The sequence below is a fragment of the Hippoglossus hippoglossus genome, chromosome 15 (genome assembly GCF_009819705.1).
Source record: "Hippoglossus hippoglossus isolate fHipHip1 chromosome 15, fHipHip1.pri, whole genome shotgun sequence".
In the NCBI taxonomy this organism is placed as follows: domain Eukaryota; kingdom Metazoa; phylum Chordata; class Actinopteri; order Pleuronectiformes; family Pleuronectidae; genus Hippoglossus; species Hippoglossus hippoglossus.
Genome location: NC_047165.1, coordinates 19,933,150 through 19,961,053, shown reverse-complemented (window position 1 = coordinate 19,961,053; position 27,904 = coordinate 19,933,150). Strand labels below are relative to the sequence as shown.

Genomic DNA, 27,904 nt, shown 5'->3' with positions numbered 1-27,904 from the left:
GCACTCCCACTTTGTGTGATAGCCAAATGTTACTGCTGCACCAGATGACTGCCCATTAATTCTGTCTCCCTGCCCTGCAGCTGAATCAAACTTAAGAAGCGTGAGCTCGGGAGAGAAAATGTGGTGATAGTAGAACACGAGCTGGACTGACTCCAAAAGTATGTGTGTGTGTGTGTGTGTGTGTGTGTCAGTCATTGGCTTAATGACTCATTCAACATCTACTCATGCAGTCTCCTTCATTAGCAGAGCAGACTGATGAAACACTTTTTAAATACATTTACCTGTTATTCCTGATATCACACATTTGTTTTACATTGAACCGCTTCTATTTTCAAAGACAAAAACTTCCAAAGCCAAAAGCACAGCCTTGTTGTTACTGAGGTACTACCCCTTTAACTCTCCTGTGTCAGAACTGCAACATGAATGTAAATTTAAGATCAAGAGTTAAGTCATGTCTCTTTTCAACAACAATAAAGATTGATTTACATTAAAGGTGTTTTCATCACCTGAATGATAAAAGCATATTTTCTCCCATCATGTCATGCAGATCATTTGGATTTGGTTTGGTTTACTGTATCTGCTGCCAACCTAATACACATAAGATGATCATAAGAGTCAATTGCTATTTTTGTTTCATGTATTTTTCCCACTGATGTTGAGTCAAAAGGTAAAGTTCATCACTTGTACACATCAAGGTCTGTTTACAGTCTTGGGTACTTCTATTATAGTTAGAAAATAGAATCTGCTTTAAGTGATATCAACTAAGGCAACATCGTATAGAGCTGTTACTAGCATGACACTCCAGAATCTACTACTCAAGTTGCATTGTGGGCAATATAGGCGCTGTGTCTTCACAAGGCCAAAAACACAATACCTCTTGCTGCATCATGAGTCTGACAGGCGATGCTACATCAGGGGGTTGCTTCTTTTATCTACCATCTTCTGTTGGGGATGGTTTTTTTCCTAAATTTCCCTCAGGATCAATAAAGTATTTATTTATATCCATCCCATCTTTTCCCTGAAGTCATGTTTCAGTTGACATGGAGACAGTAGAAGTAGTAACAGTATGAGCAGATTTACAGTTCTGCTTTAAGGCATTACAGCACAGCTATGGAGCTTAAACATGTAGCTGCAGATACGCTGCAGGCTATGACGTGTGCCTCCTCAGAAACTTAACTACACATCAGCAGACACAGAGATGGAATATGAAGGTTGCAAGAGCTGTGATTGGTCTCCTGTTATATGTGTAGCCCACTTTGCTCCTATCACAAAGTGAATGAAATGATGCAAGAAAAAAAGTTGTTGTGGGGAAAAAAGGCACAATGCCAACCGATCCCATATGATGCATCTGGCTGTGTGGATTCTGAGGTGCGAGATGAGACTAAAATGCAACCAACGACTGCCATTAACTCTTAGAGTTAGGAATCCAAGCACCTATACGGCTGCATCCATCCCATTCAGAGCTTGCCTCTGTTTTTTCCTTTCACTATTTTGTCATGAATGTAGCTACTCTCCTTGGCTGTGCTACAGGAAGATTACATCCCCATTGTTAATCAGACCAACAAAAGCTCAGAATGGCTTAGAGATGAACACTGAAAAAAACAACTGCAAATGTGGAACCTATACTCTTTCAACTTGTCTTTGTATGGTCTGTTATCCCTCAGGAATACATCTATGCTAAATATCACCAAGTGTTTTAGCTGCCTAACCATAACCATGGTTTATTCTCAACAACTCACTGTTACCTAACCAGTTTTCACATAAGCCCCTTTTCCACTGGTCAGAAAACACACTAACACCCACTAGTATCTGGCTTTTGTCTGCAATGGGAATGGATTTAATCGTTGGTCAAATGACTCTCTAGTAGACATGGGTTTTAATCAGCTCTGGCTCAGATCGACACTGATGAAAACACGACTGTCAGGGTGAATGCGCGGATTTGGCAAGACAGCGAGGTGAGAGAGCGGCTCAGTTTTTGCCGCATTTGTGACGTCAAACATGATGCACAAAACAGAAAGACTAACTCTATAATCTCTACTCCATACTGGTTATTGGGAAGGAAAACCTGCCTAATCTACCTCATTTTGGTGTACAAGAGGTAATATGTAATTAAACCAAAGGATTTTCTTTCTTTTTTTTTTAAATATTCAAACTGGATTGTGGCAGAATATAACGATGCTCCCCATCATGTGTTCCTGTCACTGGGGATGAATTCACTACAGCAGCAGCATCTCAGGTTTCATTTGTGGCTATCTTAAATCTCTGCACACAAAGCAGAGACTGTGCACAGTAGGGATGGGCATTCGATTAAAATGTCTTAATCGATCGTCGGGAGAATTAACGATCGATTTTCGATTAATCATTAATATTTTTATATTAAAATTCACTATTTATAGGCTATATTAAAATGCAGTGAAAATAGAAAAAACACAGCGTGTTTCCTCATTGAGATCTTTATTACAAGATGAACAACTCTTGTGGCAGTTAAACGGGATCCGTTCAATGGTTACACTTGAAAATATGCGCTGCTGTACTCTTAAGCAGCGGAGCCGACAGCTAGAAGCTCCCGTCGTGACGGAATGTGATATGCCGGTTCCAATAAGTTTATCAGTTGTCGAAAACCTTCGCCCTCAACAATACTTAAGGGTAGCATATCCATCTCGATGAACTTGCAGATCCGTTGGGTAATTTTCTCTGCTCGTTGTGCATCGCAGCTCCTCCGTGCTAACACTGAGTTGATGCTAGGTTGAGACCGAGAGCAGGATGCACCGCCACGAACCAGGGTCGGATGTGCGTTGTTCAAGTGGTACATCATTTGAGTCGTGGCCGAGGTGTACTTATACACAGCTTCGCAGTGTTGGCAGTGAACTAAGTCATTTTTTAAATCAAAATGGTCCCACGCTACACTTCGCCGTGACCTCTTCATGTTTACTTTTGAAATACACGGAAACTCGCAGGTAACTGAGTAGGCCTGTGGCGTTTTTTTCAAACATTGCCCCGTGTGGTAAAATGTTTAATTGCTGCCACATAGCGAAATCCATTGCATTCCTTCAAGACTCGCACTACGCAACAGAACATGCATTCGTTTTATCGATGAAAAAATAATGTCATCGACGAAATTCTTAATGATCAATTAATCGATCGTCGATTAATTATGCCCATCCCTAGTGCACAGTTTGATACAGTAAGTTATGAATATGTTCCTTTTTGATTTGGGTGAACTGAGTTGTTAATAATGAATGGGAGATGACTCAGAGGATTGGAAATTTGTATTTTTCTTTGTGTGCCCAAATAGTTTCTTATTATAACAGTACTGCAGTAAAACGTGTCCTTTCAGGAGACATCGTGCACTGAGTCACCATCGTCTTTGCCTTCACTAACAATCAGCATGTCCATGTGGCATTGACGTGGCATCAGGAGGCTGATGAGACAAATTCCTCCAAGACATTTCTCTTAATGGAGGAAGCTGTAAATGTCCAATGAGGTCTTGTCGACCGAGTCATGTATTGTATTTGTATCAATTAATGCTGAAAATGTGAGTTCCCCCTCCAGGATCTGTTCTGTCTCAAAAACACTGGGCTCCTTTTGGCTCATTATCAATCGCCCTGCAGCTAATATATTAGTTATGCTTTTACACACAATGAATTCATTAATGTCTAACCCACAATGCCTTTTTAATCACACAATGCTGTCCATCTGTTGCGGCCTCTCGAGTGTTTTTGTGAAGACTCAGCCCTGTGATGTGACACTTTGAGTCAGAGCTGACTGAGGAGAGTGCAGCTGACAGCTGAAGCGCAGCGCTGCCTCTCAAAAGAGCCTGATTTCCTGCCTCAAATCTGCTCAAATGTACCCCCCCCCCCCCCCACAGCCAGTCTGGAGGAAACAGACGTGGGTTGGCATGGCAACCGTGCAGGGACTGTTTTTAATTTCTCCCGATAAGTAAGGCTAACAATACTACAACATAACAATGCTCAAGAGGAATGCGCCTTTTAATCCGCAGCCGTGGCTGTTTCGCATTCGTGGAACTGTTTGTTTGCTTTGTTTGTATTTTTATATCAGGCAATACAATTACATTCAAACCTGGAAAGCAGCTCCAGCAGAGGCCTTGCTAGACGCTACTTCCGAGCAGAGTGATTTATTTTCAGACTGGAAAACATCCCGGGTAAAAACAACCCCCCTGAAGTGGCCTGACGTCTACCTATTCGTCATGGTCATTGTGTCTTTGACCACGTCTGCGCTGACAGGGACTGCCAGTGATACAAAAAAGGAAAATGTATGCAAATCTCCCATCATGTTTGTCAGCAGTTCTTCTCGGGCTCGGGCTGAGCTCATCGAGATGCCCTCTGAGCTAAATTCATTTCATTTATAGTTAATTTCCAAGTCGCTGCCTGCTCAAAATATAGAAATGCACCTCTCCCAACCGATAGATCTACAAAGGCACAGAGCTGTAGCTTCTGCTAATGTTGGATTATACAATTAAAAAAAAACACACTTGCTGTCTCTCTTAAATTGCACACCTTTGTCTAAACACATTCAGCAGTGACCCCCCCCCTGTAAAATCAAAGATCCATGCTTTTCATTGTGATTTGGTAGATGCCGCGGGTCAAACGCTGCTGTTGTGTTTTGCCCTGCAGGCTGTTTTGCAGTTTTGTGGTCCTATCGAGCGAGGCTGTGCATCAAGGAGCAGGTGGAGGAAGGCGGAGGGAGGGAGGTGGACGAGAGGGAGCAGCTTGAAATAGGAGGTGACTGCTGACTTTCACCTGGATGCCCTCTGTAAGGAAAGGAAGAAGTGGAGAGAGGGGGGGGGAAAGGGAAAAGGAGAATGATCACCGGGCTGGAGCGAGAGACCGAGGGGAGTGTGTGATTACGGTTACTAAGGCTACAGCATGCTGCCCTGTTAGGAAGGGAGGGGCTTGGAGGAAGGTCAGACGGCTGAGGTACATCCAGCTAAATCAACTCTGAAGTGTGAGGTCCCAGTTGGTGTTGGGGTTGAGGAAATGTAGCTGTTTAGGTTGCTCAGGAGGAACATAGATTGTAGCTGAGAACGGGACCTTGCACACTCCGTGGCTTTCAGCACACCCTCTGGGCTGTTAATCCCTTTGATACGCCACATAAAAGAGGATAATAGATGTAGAAAGAGATGAAGAGACAAGTATAAGAGATAAGATTTCTTTTTGTGAGATGTACGCTTTGAAAACGTATCCCCCCGGGGATGCGGGTCACATGACGTCCATGCTCGCCGTGCGCGATGGGACCCCTCCACAAGCGTGCTGGAGTCGTGTTTAACCCTCTCGATTGTCATTGTCAGACTCCAATCCTCTCTCGCCTCTACCTCTGATGTCTGTATCCTGTGACGTCTTGGAAACAGACTGCCGAGCTTAAGCTGCTCAGAGAAAGGAAATGATGCAACATAAATTTCAAGGCAAGGCTCCTCTGTCTATCTTCCTCGCCGTTCACATCCACACACTGCAGGATCAAAATCAATAGCCTTTCGAGAGCGAGTCAATACAGAAACTAATAGCCAACAAACCCCATGCTGTTGAATCACCTCTGGCTCTCCGCACACAGAGGCCGTAATGTAGAGGAAATGTGCTTAAGCACACTGTTGCTCTTTGTCACCTTCATGGAATTATTTTCCAGGATAATAGAAGGACCAGGAGCACCAAAACAACCAGACTCTTCATTGTGAGGGGCCACAAAGCCCGTCAGCATCGGGAGAGCCACATGTAAGACACATCACAACACTGCAGCAACGGACAAATGAGCTCTAGTTTAGCTTGATTAAGAAATTTGGCCATGGTTCTCCTGGACATTGATTGGGCTGAACGTCTGACTAAGCAGCTCGCCATTAGCTGTAAGGGCACTTTATGGGCATCCACATTCATCTTGGGCAGGAAGTTTCCCTCCCCCTCTGGCTCAAAGTGCTGATCCCCTCACACTGGAGGGTGACGTGATTGAAAACGAAACAGAAGTGACTTCATGTGGAAAGTTAACCCCGTCGGTAATCTGACCATCTTCTTTTAATATGAATGCATATTGTCATCAGCCTCCGCAGCAATGTATTAATAATCTCAGCTATAATGTTTTTTTTGAAAGAACGGTTTCTGTGTAATCACAAAAAGAGGATGCTAGTCAGTTTTGTGTTCCGTACTCTCACTGGTCACAAGATGTGCACTTGTCTGAATAAATAATAACTGTGTGTAAAAGTCCTTTCTTTTAAACCTACACTGTATAGTTCCTTTTCTTTTTTGATGTATGAAATATTGAACACATACCAGCCTGCACAGTTACATCAGCTGATAGGATGCATGGGGTTGAGTATGTAGGACTTATTCGCTGACGTTGTCAGTGTGGAAGCATCTTTATGATTAAACTTGATCTTTCCTGCAGGGCTGAGTGCCGCCTGTCCCGGAAGGGAAGCGAGTCCACACACACCCTCGAGCAACATTTCTGTCCGCCAGGGGCGTCGGTTCACTGAAAACCCTGAGCTGTGCCAAAAGTTCCTGCAGCTGTTACCATGTGTAGCTCCAAAAGGGCTGGATCCTGACTCTATAGCAGAGATTTTTCATGGGACAGGACAGGCTGACACTTCAGACCGCTGAGATGTTATTTGTTCAGCATGTAAAAAGGTTTTTAGCTGCAGGTCATAAGAGATGAGAGGGATTGTGGAACTTGAATGCAACTCTGGAGGGATTTTTGGCTGCACACAGGGATTGTTGGACTTTGGAGTTACAGCAGTAAAAAACTACTTTACAGGATCAGGATTCACTTGGACTCAAAACGTGGCTTTTCTCTCTGAGCACTGCTATGTTTTATTTTTTCCCCCAAAATCTTACCAGGGATGTTTCTTTTTCTGGGGAGTTCAATGGTGGTAAAAAAGAAGATAAAGTCAGACTGGTTGTCTCTTTAAATCAAGCTGCAGTGTTGATGTGCCCTCAACCTGAAATGGTAAGAACCATTTCCACCTCTGCGGCAGGGAGCCTGACCAAATAGGCGCACTAGAGCGCTTCAAACGTGATTCTCATTCCCTTGGTCACTTGTGGTGTGTGTATGGTCGCCTCCACTCCTGGGGAGCAAATTGTCTGTCTTTTCTACGGGAGTTTGTTGTCTTTTTTTCTCCTTCCCCCTGCGCATCTCGGAGACATTATTTAATTTTTATTTTCCTCTCTCCTGTTTTTTTTTTTTTTTGTTCCATCCGCAGAACTCAGTGGCAGTCGCCTCAATCCATTTACCGCTGGCTGGTACGCCTATCCCCTCCTCTGCGCTGCAATCTGTTGATAACTCCACTTGCAGGCTGCAGTTCATTGTGTTTCGCAATGGGAAACTCTTCCCTTGCACGGGGAATTCGTCGAATCTCGCCGACGATGGGAAGCGTAGGAGCGTTTCAACACCAGTTGCTTTCACCAAATTAGGTAAGAGGAAATCCATTTTTATCATCATCGTGCCTGTGATGTCAACGCTGCGCTGCTCGGACTGCATGCTTACATACACGCACACGCACACACACACACAGAGTGTACCAGTGTGTTCTGCGCAACATGTTAACGCACACGCTCCACCGCCTCATGTGCGCAAAAATAAATCCAAACTATGATCATTAATTACAATGAATGCGACCGTTTCATGAATGTCCACAGTGGAAATAAAACGCTCTTCATGTTTATTTGACTCTAAAGTTGATCTACTTCACACGGCGGTCTGTCAACAACAGTGAGACAGACACCTGAGCCTGTGTGTGTGTGTGTGCGCGCGTTGTGCTTGCAGGAGTTTGTGCATGCAGACGTGCGCGCCCGTGCACCGTGCACCGTGCATGTCCACACAGCACTTGTACCGACTTTGCACTTGCTTTCTTTTCAAGTGCATGTGTTGCTTTCCCCTCGCAGATGGGTGCAGCCTCGGGAGCGCCGTGCACTCCGTTACCATCGCTCTCAGGCACTTCGCACTGGGTGTAGACCCCACCGCGGCTTACTGGGATTTTGACCTGCTGGATGGACACGGCGGCTGGAGGGCAGAGGGCTGCCACATAACAGGCTCCGGGGGCAACACGACCACCATTCATTGCACCCACCATAATAACTTTGCAGTGCTGATGGTGAGTATACAGTCTGCTGTGTTGCACATCCATGCCCCCTCACGCGCGCACACGCACACACACGCGCACACACACGCACACACACGCACGCATATAGCGTGCCCTCCACTGCTTAGGGCCCTATAATGGATCAAATGCATCTTTTTACCGCCATGGAATAAATGGAGTCACGTGTTTAATGAAGCACTTCATGCGGGGACCTTTAAAAGCTTCCTTTTATTGTTGCCCCTTCAGCACAGGGATGGGATTTGTCAAACGTGCTGCGGGGATTTATTGGCTTTGGAGTGGGCTCTGCGCTGCGCTAGATTCCCCCCCCCCACTGTATCCTGGAAAACGAGAAGTTGCGCGTGTTGTATAGTCTGCCACCTCTTTTTTTTTCCCAGCACAGCAGCTGAAATAGAAGCGATGCTGAGGAGAAGGAGAAGGAGAAGGAGCGCCGTGTCACGAGCTGTTCGCCTCCGAGCGCAAGTGGTGTGCTAATTGGTTGCAACCATCACCAGCACCGAGCCAGGAAAAAAAAAAAAAAAAAAAACCCATGTTGGACTGTAACACATAGCGTCGCTCTTCTGTTGTCGCTCAACTTGGTCTCGACGCAGCCGAGATGCCTTCCACCGACGACGCAAATTGATTTCATGAGGATCGCACCGAACGCGCAATGGCATCGCATCGCCCGGTCGCTCCATAGAGCCGCTGCGCCTGGTCCGCTTTTTATTTTTTTGGATGAAAAGAAATCCTCCGGATGTTTACCGAAGAGTGGGACTCGTTAGACTGGGAGGTCAGTTTCTCGGCAGAGCATGGAAAAGTGTTTGTGCTTCAGATGTCGGTGCTTTCCGAGTCTTTTTTCTCCCTTTTTTTTTTTTTTGCACCTGCATATTTTATGAAGCCGCTCTTCAATTCCGTTGTTGTTCGTGTGTGTGTGGAGCTGAGGTGGATCTGGGAGAGGGGGGAGAGGAAAGCCGCATAGGAATGAGAACGAGTGGGGTATGAGGGGGAAAGCGACGCGTAAAAAAAGGCACGGGGTGCTCAGAGGGTGAGAGTGGGGTGTCCGTGGAGAATACTAAGCTGCCGTCGGATGGGGAGCAGATGTCAGATTGTCATTGTGCATGTATTTTCCTGTCAAGCGCCGGGGCTGCGGGGAGGCGCGCCGTCAATGGGGCTCGAGGCTGCCGGGGAGGGGAGAGAGAAAAGATCGGCAAATTCGCCACATTTCCCGGCAGCGTGATGAATGATTTCAACTTCGAGACACGTCCGATGAGTAGAAGGTAGATGTAGCGGCGGTGGGAAGCTGTTGCAGGGGATGTCCACGTTACTGAGGGGTCTGACGAGGCGAGCGTTTGCGCGGAGGATTGCGCGTTTGCTAATGCAGTCACCACACCCGCCTGGTCTCTGCAGTGCCCGAGAAAAGGACCTTTTATTTACGGACTTGTGACATCATTCTCCTGGTGGCCTCATCTGAAATACTGTATCGTGCAACAATGACCCTTATAGCCTATAGGTAGCTTTGGGAAGTACTGGACCTGTTGCATAATATGTTCACGTCAAACTGAGTGGAATTGCCTATTACAGGTTGACAGCAAGTTGACCGTTTTTTAATTTACAGTGTTTCCAAAGTGTGCACATCCGTCAGTGAAGCTGTGACTTGTATCTCATGGGGGAAAAAGCCCTGAGATGACGTTAAGCCCCCTGCTTCGGGGTTCTGTAGGGAACATCAGGGTAACAAGTTGCAAAGTCTGTCTGACCAGAGCCCTTGTATACACGCTTCAGCTGCTGCTCGGGTGGCAGTGTTCGCATTCACTGGGTGTGAAGTAGTGTTCCCTGCAGTTGCATCAGCACATAATATAGCTGTATCACCTTCCTTTGCCTCTAAATGATACGGCTGAGGTCCTTGTTAGATCAGCTGTCTGCAATGTACAGCGTACGAATCCTCATCTCATGGTGCGTTTGTGATGTTGAGCAAACTGGCAGAGGGTTACTCACAAAGCTTGACAGATGACTTATGCAACAAAATCGTTTCAAAGAATTCCGCGAGTAGTGGGTGTGGGGTGGGGGGGTTTAAATGCCTGAAAGGCACAATTCACTATCCCATTCCTGTTGATCCATACTTGTACATGCAATTCTTATTGGGCTAGTGTGTGTGTGTGTGTGTGTGTGTGTGTGTGTGTGTGTGTGATCCACGATCCACGTATTTCTCACGTATTAAATCGTTTGACACGGTCACATGATGGCAACTCTTCCTTATGGGGACATAAAGCAAGTACCCATAATGTAAATCATACTATTTCAAGGTGAAATGTTTTAAGGTGAGCTTTAGTTTAAGATTAGGTTAATGTTGGTTAAGCGTAGGTCTGGGTTTGGTTAATGTTATGGTAAGGGTAGTAGTTAGGCAAGTATTAACTGGTTAAGGTTAGAGTAAGTCTCCACGACATCAGTGTAAGTCAATTCAATGTCCTCTGAAGTCTGAGACACAAGTGATTGTGTGTGTGTGTGGGGGGGTGCACATTTGTGTGTGCATGTGAATAGAGATGATTGGTGTACAAATAGCACGACAACCCAACACGTCCCAGGGGTTTGGGATACAACAAGTGCTTTAATGACAATCTTTCTGACTTGACTCAAAAAGAATTGCACAGTGAGGGAATCACCCTCCTCTGGCTTCATGTGATCAGAATGCAAATACGTGACTTGGGACAGAACCTGTGTGGATGGAACCTCAGCTGCCTCTAAAAGCTTTTGTTTGAGCATATATCATTAACCCCCCCCCCCCTGCTGTGGAGTTTAAAAAAAATAAAAACTAACCCTAGTGATAGTGCATGTTTCCGCTGTGGACCAGGTAGAGTACGACAGCTCTGTATGGGATTTTTCTTCCACCTGCACTGAACTGAACTTGAAGCAGTCGTTCCAGATTTTCAGCACTAGGGACAGTTCCCATGCATCACCCCCCCTCCCCCCACCACCATTCTTCCTCCAGCAGACCTGTGTCTCTCAGAAGGAAGGGCTGACTCACTCGTTTACAGCAATGCAGCCTCATCGTCCGTCTACCACACATTGACACCCCCCATCCCCCTTTTAACCCCCCTGTACCCATCTCAGAGGTATAGCTAATTTTATTTATTTATTTATCTTGTTTCATTGAAGTGATAATAGATGAAGGAAGGAGTCCCTGCTTTTGATTGCTGCAACGCTCCACACTGTTTAATATGCAGGAGCAGACCTTTAGAACGAGAGACACGGGCGCGGAGGGGTGGCTGGCTTTTGTAAGTATCCAATCAAAACAAAGGCCCAAGGCCACAGTCCAATAAGGGAAGAGCTGTTCAGAAATGTATTCCCATACACTGTGCAGCATATAATGAATGTGTGGGGCACAGTGGAAACCTGGGAACAGGAGGCTGCTGTAGTCAGGCTGTGTATCACAGTGGAACAGGTGACCTATTGGTTAACATGGTGAAGTCTCACAGTGTGTGGATGTGATTGTGGATGGATGTTAATGCTTTTGTTTACATGAGAAAGGAGGATAAGGATGAAGGGAGAAGATGAGAGTCTGAATAATCCAGTGTTGAATTAAGTAATAGCAATGTACAAATACACTACTGCCTAATCTCCCATTTGTTTTTTATTCAAGTAAAAGTAAAACTGTGATGCTATTATTTAGCAAAATGCTGTATGTAACAAAAGTAGTTTATCTGCAGAAATATACTGATGCATCAATTCATAAGCAGCAGTGGCTGTTGCATTTCATCAAAACATTTCATTCAGATCTGTATTTCACCCCTGTGGTTCCCAATTTGGGGATTGAGCTCCTCCAGTGCATCATTTCATAGATCTCAAGATAATGGGAGAGGGACAGAATACAAATTGAAGTTTTTAAAGCAACATTTGCAATCCTATTTTTTAATCTTAGCTTCATTTTGTAGAAAATGATGTTTTTCACCCACTTAGGCCTCTAACAGTTATTTAAATAAATCAATTTCACAAGTTCATGAGGTAAACCTATTTTCATGGAACTACTATCAACTCATAGGCTCGATATTTGACATCTATTGCACTTCTGTCCATCCTGGAAGAGAATGTGCCTCTCGCCTACGTTGCAGTGGTTTTTCCTCAACCTTATCAAGGGTTAAGGAGAGAGGATGTCCCACTTTGTACAGATTATTCAGCCCAATGACGCAAACTGTGATTTGTGAGTATGGGCTATACAAATAAAATGTTACTTCAAACATGACAAGTGGCTTTAAGGTCCCAAGTCCAAAAGTCTTAAGACCCACTGGTTTAATCTCTAACAATCTCTAGCATTTTGCAAGGTGTTAATCTAAAGAGTTAACTACTAAAGCTGTAAAATAAATGTAGTAGAGAACATCAGCCTCCTGGCTGGAGTTACTTTTCCCCACTGGGAGAGTCTGTGTTGTCCAACAACATTATTAATATTGATATATTTCAGTCATGTCATTACTGCATCAGTGGCCACACACAACGTGCTCATTCAACACTAGTGAAAACAGGATCATCTGACTTCATTCAAGAAACACTCTTTATTTTTGATTGATTTAATCTTATGCGATTTACGAGAATTTGTGAAATCTTCATTTAAACTCAGATTAGGTACAAGGGAAACTCACGCGTGGTTTGAGTTAGTTGTTTGTCCACATGTGAAAAGACTTAATTTGACTGAAGGATTGCTGCTCCTTATTCTGCATGAGCTTTGAGTTTAAACAAGATCGAATGTGAAATATTTTTATCATCATATAATTTCTACAGTTTATTATAAATTCTGTAAAACCCACAGTGCCTGCCGTACATGACAATGTAAGCCTACGTGCAAGGGAATCTGCCTTCCATTACAGTCATGAACTACTTTTTGGCTGCAACAAAACAAGCCTCATAAAGCATTTGGGAACCGCTGATTAAGACTAATGATCACATCGCTTGAACTTGTACCGTCTTATGAACAGGTGGCATTCATCATCATTGAGGAGAGCAATTTGTGCAGTTAAAATCGTTCACTGCATCAGACTCCAACAAATACATCCATTATCTTGACCACTTCTCCTTTGAGTTTTGCGGGGGCTGGAGCTAACGCCAGCTAACATAGGGGCTAGAGGTGGGATACACTCTTGACAAGTCGCCAGCGCATCACAGGGCCACCGTAGAGACAAACAACCGTTCTCACTCACCCCTGTCTTGAGCCACGCCAAACTACAGGCTCCCATCTTGATACTTGAATCAAATTTGGCTCGAAACCAGTGTAGCATTACTACCGGCTGCTGGAACTGACCACAGGCTATTGTCTCCCATATAGAACAAACTGAATACCTATAGAGCAGCTGTGAGAATCCATCCGTCTGCTCTCTAAACCAGTGTGAGAACAGAGAAGTAACCAGGCTGCATTTCACAAACAATAAATCAGCCTCGCTCTGATTTTTTTTTAGGCATCCCATTATGTTTATTGCTACACGAAACACTGTCATCATCTTTTAAATGCTAGTAACTTTGAGCAATTGAAGGATGAAAACTAGAATGTGTTTTTGTGCTTCAGCCTCATTGATGCCAATTGATTTTGATTACATTAAAAAAAACATCCTCTGTTAGTCAAATTCAATTCACTTTTTCTTTCATTGCAATTATGGTTACGACACACGTACTGTATGTGATGCAGGACACGTGTTGCTAATTGGCAATAACCCCCCCCCGGCAACTTTCAAATCCTCTGTCGAAGAGTGTTGTATTTTTTGTGTGTCTAATTTTTAGCATGTTGCGTTCTCAGGGTGCTGTGTCCTCATTAGTCGTTTGTCCACATCGGTGCTCAAGGCGGACATAATGAGGCAACACGCCAGTTTCATTGTTTGCCCACAAACAGGCTCCAGCGGCAGCAGGGTTAACTCTCCCCTCACGCCCTGCACGGACGTTTCTATCTCGGAGACATTTTCATACTAAATGAGCTCTGCTGTGTTTGCGGAGATGAAGGGATTTACAGTGATAATGGCGATGACCTGTTTAGATATGCAACCGCGCCTCACAGCGTTGGTATTTTCTGTTGATATGCATTGTAGTGGGAGGGGAAGAGGGAAGGGGTGATGACAGGCTGTGATATCAGGGGGAGGAGGGCTGATGCCTCCCAGTCGTGTGTTAGATGATTGTGGATTAAAAAAGGGAGGTTTGTGTTAGAGCAGCAAGCACCATGCAGTATGTGCCTCTTAACCTCCGGAGAGCGACTCCCATGTAGAAGACTTGCAGCCCCTGGAGGAAGCATTGCTGTCTATGCAGTACTGATATGTTCAAGAATATATTTATAATGAGCATGAATTGTTTAGATAAAGTATATCTTATACATCTTATAGATTCTCCTGCAGAAAGAGAAGCAGAAAATAAAAACTATTCTGCCTCAAGCAGTAGGTCAACATTTTTTGGAAATACATATTTTTGTTTCCTCATCAGTCTTATCACGAGTAGTAAGTTAATACCATTCGCATGTCTGACAGGTGAAAAAATATATCCAGCATGAGTTAGCTTAGCTTGGTATAAAGTCCAAAAACGTAGGGTAACAACTAGGCTGTGTGTAAAAGTCTAATCTGCCTTTAGCACATCTGAAATCCACTAAAGCTGCTTTCAGACATGCACTGAACTCAACAGTTCCTCTGTACCTTGATTCACCGCCAGCGAGGGCGGGGGGGTTGATGACATTTCTAACACCCGACAGATGCAAAAATGAAATAAAAATAAAAAGTGGTGACACACACGTAGAAGACGCAGGCGAAGATGTCAAGACAGCGTGTGGTGATAAGAGCTGACATCGTTGTCTGTGTGTTGAAAAGAAAATCACGTGATCTCTGCAGCGGAGTTAACACGTCACTTCCTGCCTCTGCCTGCTGCAGCCGGCTGCTCCAACCCTCGCCTGAATAACGCGAAGGATTTGTTGCTGTTGTGAAAGCGTCTGTGCAGAAAACCTCCCGCTGCGTTGTGCATGTGTGAAAGGCAAACTCTGGGTAAACTCTGTAGCCAATTCTCCAGATTTTACCCACAGGTCATGTCTGAAAACAGATTAATTAACACATCACATCTCAGTCGTTTAGGCCGCTACAAAAGAGAAGAGCGAATTTGTGATTTTTAAGGCGGGTTATGTGCCAGGCTCTTTCTTGGCCAAGAGCAGCTAATTGGCAACATCTCTGTAACGCCAGATTCCAAGAAGTCACTGATCGCAGCCAAAAAATAGTCTGGCACGTAACCTCCTATAAAACCACAACATCTTACACTTTGGTTTATAGTAGAGATTAAACAAACGGGATGGAACATCTTAATTAGTAGTGAGCTTTAGGGGTGCGGGTGGGTGGGCTTTGTCACCTTTGTACAGAGCCAGGCTAGCTTTACTCTTGTTTCCAGGCTTCATACTAAGCCAATCTAACCCTATACTTGGCAAGATTAGGCGGCATGCTCATCCCGAAATGTTGAACCACTCCTTTTAATTACAATTTTACTTTCACCGTTTTGGTTGAATGTGGTACAACCTTAACTTTTTTAACGAGCCTTTAAATGTGAAATAAGATTCTCCTTGGATGATGTAGACCAGGAATTCCCAAACCTTTCAACCCCTGACCTCCAAAATAAAAGTACCAGAGATTTGCAACCCCCATTTTCCATACAAGGATATTTATTGAGCTTGTTTGCAAAATCACTGCCCATGTTGCAGTGTTTCCTGTCGTCCTGCAAACTGCAATTGATGCTGTTGCTAATCTGCCAAAGGGGTCAGTTTGGGAGAAACAGAAACGTTTTGTTTTAAAATGAGATACAGTTACGGCTAAATTACATCAATCATCTTTCAACCCCTCCGCTCAGTGTCTCATGACTCGCCGGGAGGTCCTGACCCCTAGTCTGGGAACCAACCATGACCACACATGTAACTAAATGTAAGCACAAATATTACACAATATGAATGATCTGTGACGTGTGTGTGTGTTGTGTTAAACCTGGTCACAATTAATGTGGCTTAAACTGTTTCAGCCCACTTATCATCAGCTACCTCTCACCCTGTATCCCACTTGCACTTGTCCCCATGTGGCAGCTGACAGACGAGCACTAATCCACCTCCGTCGGTGAGGAGGCAGCCGGGCAGCCTCCTCACCCGCCGCTGACTTAACCAGTTACGCTGAGTTTTGTGCCGCGCTCACCGCACACGAGTTGAGGTTTAGCTCAGGTTAATATTTAATACATGCGCTCATGTTCCATTTGTAAGCATTAACTTAGATTTGATGTCAGGCATGATTACTTTAGCACACAGGGGCTGGTGAGTGTGAGGGAGGCGGTGTGTGCTCGCTGAAGCCACCACCGCCACTGCAGACTCTCTCTTTCTCTGTTGCTGCTGCTCTGATTCTTTCCTCTCAGCGTTGCTGACTGTGGACTTGCTTTGGTGTGAAAAGGGAAAGGTCTGGCTCATCCAGCAGCCACCCCCCCCCACCCCCTGCACTCCCAGAGCTGCTGCTGCTGCTGCTGGCCACTAACCTGACATGTGATGCAGATTGTTTCCTCCCTGACTAATGAGTTCCGAGCTCGCACACCACCATTTATCTCACACATCAACAGTTTTACCCTGGCATTGCTGGAGTAAGCCAATACTTACTATCGGCCCTCCTCGCTAACACTCCAGTCTTGGCCGCTCTATTTTTAATTCAGTGTGTATCCCTCTTTCAGCCTGGATACAAATTGCATTGCTTTAACCTATTGTTATTCAAATTACGTATGCTCCTCAGCTAAGTGTATGAAAGATTATAATGGTGCTGCTCACAGCAGAAGGGATTGTTGCGCTTAATGTGTGTGCACAGAGTACGTATGTGTGGAAAGTAAGGTAATGAGCTATTCGCTGGTCTCACAGTTTTGATGTTGTTTATGTGCAGTCACTGATTAATTGGCAGCCAAAACTGCTGTGGTTTAAATAGAGAGGCTCGATTGAGATGTGGAACCGTTCTTTGCTGAAGAGCAGACTTTATGGAAGATAATGATGCAGTTGTATTTTGATTTTATTTTCATGTTGGTTTTTGGCACAATTGTTGATGCTGATGATTTCCCCCGAACAATTAGTGAGAAAGGAGCACATGAATGAGATGAAAATTGTTTCTTACGGCACTATTATGTGGAATCTGCTGCACAGTCTGTGATTGAAACAAATGATTGAAATGAAACATCTGACATACATGATTCATGTGTTTGAACACAGCCGGCACACACAGTCAGTCTCCACACAACAGTTAATAAGTAAAGAAAAAATTGTCCTTTCACATGATGATATCAGATTTGAAACTGTTGACATTCAATTGTTCCCACACCCCCTACTCCCTCTCTCTCACCAGCTGTTCCCTAGTGGAGAGTGCGACCCTCTCCGAACCCCCGGAGACAGCCTGGTAGAAATGAGGGCATGCCGTGTAAGCACCCTCTCTGTGTGTTTTGAGTTTCTGTCACTGGCTTTCATTTGGGTTGCTGTTGTATCTGCGCGTTGCATTTAACTGAACCGGACAGCGCCTCATTTGCACGATGCAAGGGCAGTCTAGACAAACACATATAAAAGCTTGTTTTTTTTGCTCTAATAGGGCCGTGTAGAAAGTGATCCAGCCCCGTGGCCGACTGGATGTTTGGCTGGATGTCCACCTCTGCTGTGAGCCAAGACGGCAGCTCCCACAATGCCCCCCTCTGTGACTCCATTTTTCACTAATTCCACCGCTGCACAGACCTGATAAGCAAAAGTAAAGCACCACTAAATCAGAAAAGGCCAAGGGTTAAAGGCCACGGCCGTTTTCATAATAGACTTGAACAATGTTACTCTTGCAAATGCTTTATTATACATCATGGCCTTTTCCACCACCACCCAACACGATCACCCGGACCTCTGACGTTTGACCTCGTGCCCTCATCGCTTTGTTTAAGTGCGTTCCACTCAATGTATGAGGAGACGGTAGCCGTGACCTCCGGTTATTTCATTTTTTGAATCTGCTGTACGCATGTGAGGCTGCTGCTGGTTGCTAGGCTTGTAATTAGGGAGCAGCCCCCCTCTGCACTCCAAAGAGGAAGATAAGGACAGAAGAAAATGGGACTTATGTGATTTGAAGAGGGAATGATAACATGACAGATGAGGCGGCGTGTCTTTTGACAAGGTCCATGAAGAGCCCTTCAGATTTTGGACTTTTTTTAGGATTTGTTATTAACATTTACTTTTACGTTTTCATGCATGAATGTATTCTCCTGTTTGGATACAATGAGGCTGCCAAGGATTTGTCAGATTAGACCCAACCTTGCCAATTATTCACATTTCTTTTTCCATTTTTCGCTTTTTCAATCATGAACTACAAGACCACCTGATGATATCAAGGACAGACAATTCCATAGACGGAGCAGTTCAAACATGCTCCGTCTTGTCTCTGATAGGACGCACCAAGAAGTAGGAAAAAACACATGCAAGGATAAGGATATTAATATTTTCCCCTTCAGTTTACAAATCCCATGCAAAGATCTCAGCCAACAATGAACTGATCCTATTAAGAGATAAATGTGCGACGTTAGATCACTGGACAGTAAGATGGATGAGCTAGTGGAGGGATTCAGAGGGACTTCAGTGAGTGGAGTGTTATGTGTAAAACAGAGACTTGGCTGCAGGAAGATACTCTGTATCTCATCGCCACCATCGACAGCTTTCGGTCGGTTCAGGCAGACAGGAAAACGACTCTGTCTGCAGCCCAGTCTTTAACCTGTCCTCTGTGGGCAGTGGGTGATTTGTTCATTTTGACCAGGGGGGTGGTCACTAACTATAGGGTGCTCACCTGCACATGCAGCCCTCTCTCTCATAGGGGATGGGGGGAATGGCTGAGACGGGATTGGCAGGTTAATAAGGAGGTTTTTTTGTTGTCATTTTGGTTTAAAGGGGCTGGCATCCCCCCCTCATTCCCCTACAAACTGACAAACACCAAAGTGCTTGCTCATTGTGGGAACTGTTGGGTTTCTCTATGAATTTGAAGGTCTTGACCTTATAATGTTTATGATTTGGCGCTTAAAATTGAACTGAATTGAATACCATTTATTTTAGTTCATTCATCTTTTTGCCATGGATTTTTGTGAAGCACTTTGTAACCTTGTTTATATAAGTGCTATACAAATAAATGTATTATTATTATTATTATTATTATTAAATCCCCCACCAGGCCAGAGTCCTGCACGGGGTCATTTGCGCAAACCCGCACCTGCAAAGCTCCGTACTGGACCTGTCCCGTCACCCTTCTTTATCTTCATGTCAAACTTGACCTTCGCGGACACATATGACCTGCGACCCGACTCTTTAGCCGTGATTAAATAAATGCTACATGTACGATCACAAACACAAAATCGGTTATGGCCTCCTTGTCTTTCCGTTTTGGTGGTGTAGTTGTTGCAAAGTATCTTAGAATTGTCGGAGCAGAAGTCAATGTCTGGCTTGCGACTATCAAAAGCTTATACTTGTTGGAACTTTTTACAAGCAGTAAAGCCACTGAGAGTGTGCTCACCACTGGTTATTTTTGACCTCATGTGATCCATTTTAATGTACTAGCTCAGTTGAGTGTCTGTAGTGATGCTTATCTGAGCGGAAGGGAGGTTGGGGGATGCCATAGGCTTTCACAATAAAATTGGTTAAACTAGGTTTCATATAAGGTGATTTAGATGTAAAAAATGCTGCATAACCGTTTCAATTTCAGATTTCTCCTGAAATCCTACCTGCCAAGATCATTTTAATTGTTGCCCGGGAATTTATATAAATCAATTTTTTACCCATTGCACAACTTTTTTGCGAGGTTACCCAACCGATGCAGGACTCTAAGTGGGGCTATGTCCATTTAGATACCCAGGACTTCTATCTCGGAGGTTTAAATCCAATAATCTGTTAACCCAGCAACTGCATGTGACATCTTCTACTCAGCTACGAGACTTTGCACCCGTCTCTACATTTTTTTGTCTATTCACCTAATGTGTATTTAAATATTTGTACGTATTTATTTCCAAACTGTGTGTTGCTTTAATCATCTGTGGGGAGATCATTAAAGTATTTCTGATTCTGATTCTGAAGTATGGCCTGTGTAGCCGAAGCCTGATGCTACTGTATGTCTATAGCTTATTCCTCTGTGCCACCGAGCTCCACTGGTGTCTCAAAACTATTAAAAACACATCAGTTAGTCACTGGTGTGTAGCACAAAATTCTGAGCCCAATAGATAAATCAGTTTTTGTGGGCTTCCTCTCCTGATCCAAATCGCATATGCGCATTTTTATAACTAAATAAGCCAACAACAGAACACATGAATCTGTGGTAGTTATTATGGTGGTTAACAATGAACTGTTCATAGCACAGTATGAAGTAATACCTAAGTGAGTAATAATAATATGTGCTTAAGTGTGAAATCTTACCACATTTCAACCCTCTTTTTGATTACAACTAATGTGTGATATCAAGTATCACATCATTAGTTTATTCATCTTTAGTTATTTATCATTTCTGAAGCTATAGTCTTTTCTCTAGTCCAGAAAATGCGTACTATACTGCATAATAGATACAATGTTTAACTAGAGTAAAATTGAATGTGCAGATACAAAAAGACTCAGCTTTACAGTAACCACTAGCCTTAACAAGTTGGTCTGTACACTTTCCATAATTATATATTACTACATAATGGTTCAATAGTTCAAAAGCAAATTGATCAAATCTTTAGAAAGCTCTCGGGAAAAAAATATTTATAAGTGTATGTTAATAATTAGATGACCAATCTTGCAGTGATTGGAAAAAACTGTGAGTTAGTTTCACTTCAAAATAAATGATCTTGTTTTAATTAAGCTGCAGCTTGTGGCTAACATAGTTTAACCAACTAAAAGCGAAAAAAATAGAACCACATGTTTCATTTTAATTAGACTCTGCCTCATTGATCACCATGATCTTAAAATTGGAATTACTCTGCTCCTCGGTTCTCGGTTTTACTTGACCTAATTTTAACCCTCGTGAAATGATGGTGGATCATCTGGCATTAACATTTCTGTCTTTTGAAGGCTGCTGGGGGCTCAGTATTTAAGCCGGCGTAAAGCCAGTCGTGTCATGTGAATCTTAACAAATCCGTTGATACCAAACATGTTGTGCTAGCTCTCTGGGAAAGAGGCTAAAATCATTCCAAAGTTGAACTGTCTTTATAGCGAGATCTGCAACACCTCAGTGTAAGATGCTTGCTGTAATAACTTTTACTCAGCACTTCTTCTAAAGCTCAAACTTGTCTCACCTGCCCAATAGGGGCCCGGGGGAGTCAGTCCCACTCTCTCCCCAATACGACGCCCATTGTTCGTCACATTGTTGCGCTGATTCCCATATTCCTTTGTTTCATAAATGTGGGCGTTGTAGTCTATTTGAGTTGATCCTCCACAGTCCTGCTGCACAAAATACTCCTTGGTTTGCATTAATCCACAGCTGAAAATAGTACCCAAAAAATGCATCATTTATTTCTGTTTCAGCGATGTTTGTTAAAAACTACAATTCCCAGCTGGTCAATTTGTGAGAAGTTTCTAAAGATTTATGCCCCAATTAGAGTCGACTGGGCGTTGGGGTGACTGCTACTGACAGGGCAGAGAAGTGGGAAAGTATTGAGAGACGGCACATTATTGGCTTTGGACTTTTCAAGTGATTTGTTGACAAAGGGAACTACGTGGACTGGTGGCAGCCGTGTCATTGAAGGACACTTGGAACTGAATATTTTTGCCGCTTGGACCTTTCTCAAACAGGGATGACACAAATCAGCAGGACTGTAGCTGCCACTCTGGGCAATGAATTGGCTCTCGACAGTGCTTGGTGGATGCAACCAGTCGAAGGGTTTAGAAAGACGAAAACTCCGAAAAGGTGTTAAAAGTCAACTTAACTCAAATTTATTTGCAAAGCCCAGTATCGCACACAGTGGCTCACAGTGCCTAACAAGCCCAAGGCGGCAACAAAGAATAACTCCTCAAACATCCTCCGCACTTAAAGAAAAAAAGTAAGAATCCTCAGGAGAGTCTTCAAAGAGAAATCCCCCTCCTTGGGCAGCTGTGTGTACAAGAAAAATGGCTCTTAATAAGGAACAGAAAAATGTAACACTAAAACCAAAGAATCTAAATATAATGGAATAGTATAATCAGAAATGTCAAATCTGAAAAAACGAATCCCCATTTAGTAAGTCTATGGAAAGTATCTACCTACTAATTTCTGAAACCTCTGTCTTTTTGATGAACCATTCATCTTATCAACTTCACACGTAGTATATGTGAACTTAATGTCCAGAGTTTGGTACGATTTGGACACATGTCTACATCTGACAAATCTGACGGATTTCCGAAATAATGAGAGAAATCAATTATCTTTTATGAAAAGCTCTGCACACAACGTTCCAGCACATAAACAATACAAAAGTGACAGTACTGTTTGAGGAGGACTCACTAATGACAAGGAATCATTCTGACACAGGACACAGGGCAAGAGAACAGCCCATTCCAAACAGGCAGGTTTAGAACTGGCTCTGCACTAGTCCATGACAGATCCACTATCAGCTCTTCAGTTTGCTCCTGGTCTGGTGAGGCAGCGAGGAAGCCTGGCTCCTCCAAGCAATCCACTAAAGCTTCTCGGTGCTGCCGAACACAGCGATGTTAGCTTGATGGATGGCATTAGTGTGTCTTTTCAAAGGAAAACCTTCCCCCTTTGGGTTTATCTGCTCTGTTGAGTGGCAGCGTTTTCTCTGTGTTTCCATCTTCATTTGAGCTCATGCGTTCTGTTGCCATGCGTGTTAGAGAAAATGTCAGTGGGTGACGATATGTCTGAGGTACGCATGTTGGAGTGAATTACACAACCGTTGTACAACCATTCTGTCTCCCCGCTTTTACTTCAAAGCTCCCTCAAAAATCTCCTAGTCAAAATCCCATTCCACGCGGGTGAGCGATGTGCTCTGCGATCAGAGGTGAAAACTAATCTGGGCGCTGAAATCCCCTCCTCGGTCCCCTGCCCTGATGCCGCGCCTTACAAATGGCTCTAACGAGATGCGAGCATGTAAATTAGCAGTGAAGGAGATGGAGCGTCCACTTAGGTCTAAATGGCACAGATAGCACAACTGTCAGATGGAAAATGGAGCTGGGCTGAGATCAAGGCGTCCAATCTGTAATCAAAAATGGAGGAAAATTGCATTGCGATTGGGGGATGGGATCAAGGAAGAGACTTCCTGGGCTAAACATTACTTCTCTCTCTCCGTCTGTCGCCACTGTATTTGTCGACATAATGCTATGTCACTCGTCGTCTCCTTATCTCCCCTGTTGCTGCTTTTCATTGTTGTCCCTGCCACAAGCTGCTTTCTATTAGACGCACCACGTAACATATTCTCCATGCATTTATTCTTTGCATGGTTGGCTGCATTCATTCCAGAGCATCTCCCAACCCTCCTTGTTTCTCAGCACTGCTGTCACAGGGGGCTAAATGCCGCCACACTTGGAGAACATGGCAGCAACAGTCCAGCACTGGTTGCACTCCCTGACAGCCCTGAAAACACCATCATGACTGGGCCGTTAATGTTTATTTGTTGCTTTTCAGGGAGCCAGTGGCAAGACCCCCTCTCCTGCAGACATGCTTTCTATTCCAAAAAGCCCTGTTAACTATGTGGTTTCTATGGATGAAAACAGAGCTATCAAATGCCCAACATTACACAGCTGCTTTTTATGTCGTCTGCCAACACCAGAGGGGCTGTTATAGGTTTGTATGGAGGACATGAAAATGGTGGACAGCAACAGATGTGTGTGTTAGAGCTCTATAAACGCACCAGCTCGGCGTCGTTAAGCACCACACAGGCCAACGTAAGCTCATTCACCAGCTGAGACCTCCATTGCCGGAGAGCAATGCGTTCCGTTACAGAGGCGGCTTGCATTGTGTTACTCGCAGTGGCCGGGGGTTTGCAGTGCGTCCTCTCCGCCGCACCATCCCTTAGTGTTAACAGAGCAGAACCTGTGGGGGCGCTGCCCTATTCTGATCCATTGTTACGGGAGAAAAAAGCCATGTTTCGGTACAACGGAGTGTGGACCGGCCTAATGTATGCTCCCACTCTGTGTGCCGAGCAGCGTGCCATCTCAGGCAGCCGAGGACAGAGCGTGAGCAGTGTGTGTAAAAAGGCTGAGGTGTTCCTGGCATGTGCTCTCGTGCGTGCGCTTCTGAGTCTGTGCCCATGAATGTGAGTGAGTGTGTGCATGTGCGTGCGCATCTGAACACACAGAGCCACAGCCATTGAGCATTCTGTAGTGTGTCGCGATTGGAAGGGATGAGTCACCCCTCTCAGACAACACCTACCGACCATCTCTCTCTCTCTCTCTCTGAGACCCACACACACACACATGCAAAGACGATGAGAGAACAGAGCAGCGTTTCAGATTTGCTCATGTATTCACTTTATAACAAAGAAGACTAACCCTGCTCAAGTGGTTTGTCTCATTGCCGTCTCTTTGCTCTACATTTTACTGTAATCTTCTCTCACATTTATTTTGATTGATTCATGTTCTCAGACTCAGCAGATGGGAGGTTTCTCTCACAAGTGCGGTGGAGCAGGGCTGTAGCTTGAATCTTACGAAACTTGGTGGTTGAGTTCCAATAGCTGGTGTCTTTTTGGATTTGATTCCAGGTTGAAAAAATACCTGGATTAAACTCCAAACTAACAAATATCTTCTATCATGTATTGTATTTTTTTTTTTTTGTAACACACCACTATCAGGAAAACGTTTCTGATTTTCAACTGTCGCTCTTTGTCTCTTGAAATGACAGATTGTATCAGCAGTAGCTAAAAAAAGGTAATTCTTTAATTAACTTCTCTAAAATGAAAGTCTAGTAAGCATGCCCTCTAAAAGCTGGTGTCTTTAATTGAACACAGACTCACACGTTTTTTATGATGGAAAAGCAAGACTGCTCAATTATTGGGAATGGGCTGTCATTTTTTTAAGTATTATGCAAAAATAAATTAGACATTTTTGACAAACAGGAAATGTTTGCAAACCAACGTCAGACACATAAATCGCATAAAAAAACAAAAACAAAATGCTCATTATGTTTGGTGGCTGCGGCCCAGGTGGAAGGGCAGATTGTCCATAAATCACAGGATGGGTGAAGTGATCCCTGTATCCTCGTGTCCTCATGTCCTTGAGCACTCACACTAGACCCCAAATTGCTCTCGATGGCCACGCCAGCACTTTGCAATGAGGCATGCACCTCCACCGGTCTGCGAGCATCGGGCCAATTGTAAAATGATGGTACAAAAATAAAGTGCAGCAATCCATCTCACCTCCTCCCATTGTTGTGCATCGCATTGTTGAACATATACTAGTAATTATCAACTGCACAGTTTTTGGATATGCAATTTGAATTGATGCTGCTTTCCAGACAAATATTTCCCTGAAATTAGCTGGAGGGGCTGTACGTGAGAATGCAAATGTCCAAGTCAGTTGCTGCACATATTCTCCAGCCTTTATCCTGCCAGCCCCAAGGAAACGCTCTGGATAATGTCCGAATGAGCCTTTTGAGAAAACAGCAGGAGAAGATTCACCACAGGCAAGTGGGTGCGTTGATGACGTTTCTAACGGACAAAATACTGAAAAAACTAAAGGAATACAAATATCTCAGGGTGAAAAAGAGGTGTAATACACGGAGGATACTGCCGGAGATGAAGATGGAATTTGAGTGATTTTGGTGATAAGGGCTGACACCAGTGTCGATGTGCTGTAAAGAAAAACATGTGATCTCTGCAGCGGAATATATACGTCATGTCCGGCCTCTGCCTGCTGAGGGACCCCTCCCCTGAACGCTCCAGAGGTTTCTGTGTTGCTGTGAACGCGTCTGACCTGAGAATCTCCTGCTGCAGTGTTTATATGTGTATGGCAAATCTCGGAGAAAGTCCGGACCCCCACTGTGGTTTCCTTGTGACATGGGCGGTGGATCCTTGAGAGGTTGCAGCTGCAGATTTCTTCTCAGGCAAGAAAAATGAGATCTCCCCCTAAATATCATTCAAAACTAGTTAGAACGTTGATGGGTCAAACCAAACCGCCTTTGTGTTCATGAGTATGAAAGGAGGAACCATGCCTGGCAAATCTTCCCCGAATAAATAAAAGCTAAAGAAAGACACAGATTAGAGTCATTCCAGTGTCTGTGCCCTGTATTAAAAAACAATCTTCTTGCTGCTTTCACATTTGTTCGTATTGATTCATTCTGTTCACAGCAGACTTGAGTATTCACATTTCTTTGTTCCAGTTGTAGAGGAGGGCGTTTGCCTTTTATACGCTTGTACTCTGTTTGTAAGGTTGACCAGTGCATGAGGCTCCATTATTTGATAGTCACGCTTTGAATATCTCCACAGAACAGCGATAACAATAACTTCTGTATAGGAATTTCGAATCGCCCGCAGCTAAATAAAACACTTCTAATCTGAGTCTCTGGAGAAATTAATGCTAATGAAACAATGGCCCGTTGATGTTTAAGGAGATAAATGCAGCACAACAGATACGGCTACGCCTCGAATCTTGGCGCTCGTCTACAGAGGCTCATCATCCATGCCGGGTGATGTTTCCTCATCAGCTCAGAATGCTTGATGATTTGATGGATGTGCGCTCGATTCCATGTGATTTGATTGCTCGTTGCACGGGGAGCTTTGTTTGCCTCGGCTGTTGAGCGCTCACAGGTCGAGGTGCTGATGACGAGCGGGACTGTATCTCAAAGCCACGAGCTGAGTGACAGCCACAAGGCACCGCTGAAACATTGACGACCGGCGTTAATGGGGCATGGACATTTCTCTGAGTGTTGTCAAGTCCGGAGGTTATTCGGCCCCGCCACTGTCCTGTCTCACTCTGTTATCCGGCGGTGTTCGGGCAGGCCGGAGTGGGTTTGATTTGCACACTCACTCCGGTTCTGTTCCAGCCCTCGCACAGCCACTCAAGGATGATAAAATACAGTGCTGGATGGGAGCTGGGAGCCCGGAGCCCGCAGGCTGCTCACTAGAGGATTTTAATTTTGTTTTTTCTCTCACTCCCTTTCTCTTCCGTCTCTCCCACAGTGTTTGTGCATTCTTGCATGCACCAATGTGATTACAACAGGGAAAGGAGCACATTTGTGAGGACATATGTCACAGATTGGCTTACAGATTCCGCCGCTGCAGCAGCATCAATTAAAAACAAAATGCATTAAATTTGTAATAGTCTGGGAATTGTTTGCTCGTAGGCTCCACAGGTTGTGCAATTCATCATCGTAACCAATCACTGGGCTAAAACAAGACTCTGAGCCTGTAAGTCCTCAGATCAGCGGCGTGTTTGTCCCATTTTATTTTGCAGGCCTGATAACCTTGCACCCACTGTGCCTGCGCTCAGAGATTATGGATCAAGTTTAATTGACTCTGGTAATCTGATTTTGGCATGCGGGAGGGAGGATCCCGGATTAAAGTTGTAACTACAACACAAACAGGGGATCTGGGGCTTGTTTAGCTGCCGACGCTGGGGAACAATGGAGGCATGTTTAGACGTAACATGCCAGTTCTAATCCAGAAGAGGGCAGGTTAAACTGCCCTGTATGGTAATAGTGTTGCCTGGCTAAATTGCACTGTCAAAGGCTTGGTCATTTTGCCCTGCCTCACAGATACAGTAATAAAGTGGCTACTTGCTGTGAGGTAATATGATAGTGATAATGACAATAACCGGAGTGGAGGAATCCCATTTGAAGATGGCTGCTCCGGTTCCCAGATTACACTCTGCTGTCGGCTTCTGCAAGGAAAGAGTTGTTCAGAGCACGCTGCAAGCTACGC

At 44.3% G+C, this 27,904-nt stretch overlaps 1 protein-coding gene and 1 long non-coding RNA gene across 2 annotated transcripts in view; one reads left to right on the top strand and one right to left on the bottom strand.

Moving 5' to 3' along the window:
* LOC117775498 (adhesion G protein-coupled receptor A3) overlaps positions 1–27,904 on the top strand; it is a 181,334-nt gene that overhangs the window by 113,132 nt on the left and 40,298 nt on the right. Inside the window, exons 13-14 of the mRNA XM_034608698.1 lie at positions 7,202–7,412; positions 7,884–8,092. Of these exons, the coding sequence (XP_034464589.1) occupies positions 7,202–7,412; positions 7,884–8,092 (420 nt within the window). The remainder of the gene's footprint in view (positions 1–7,201; positions 7,413–7,883; positions 8,093–27,904) is intronic.
* LOC117775499 lies at positions 2,289–24,487 on the bottom strand. The gene is made up of 3 exons (XR_004616279.1): positions 24,475–24,487; positions 9,766–9,775; positions 2,289–2,535 (listed from the first exon to the last, which is right to left on the bottom strand). It is a non-coding gene; the product is annotated as an uncharacterized LOC117775499 (long non-coding RNA).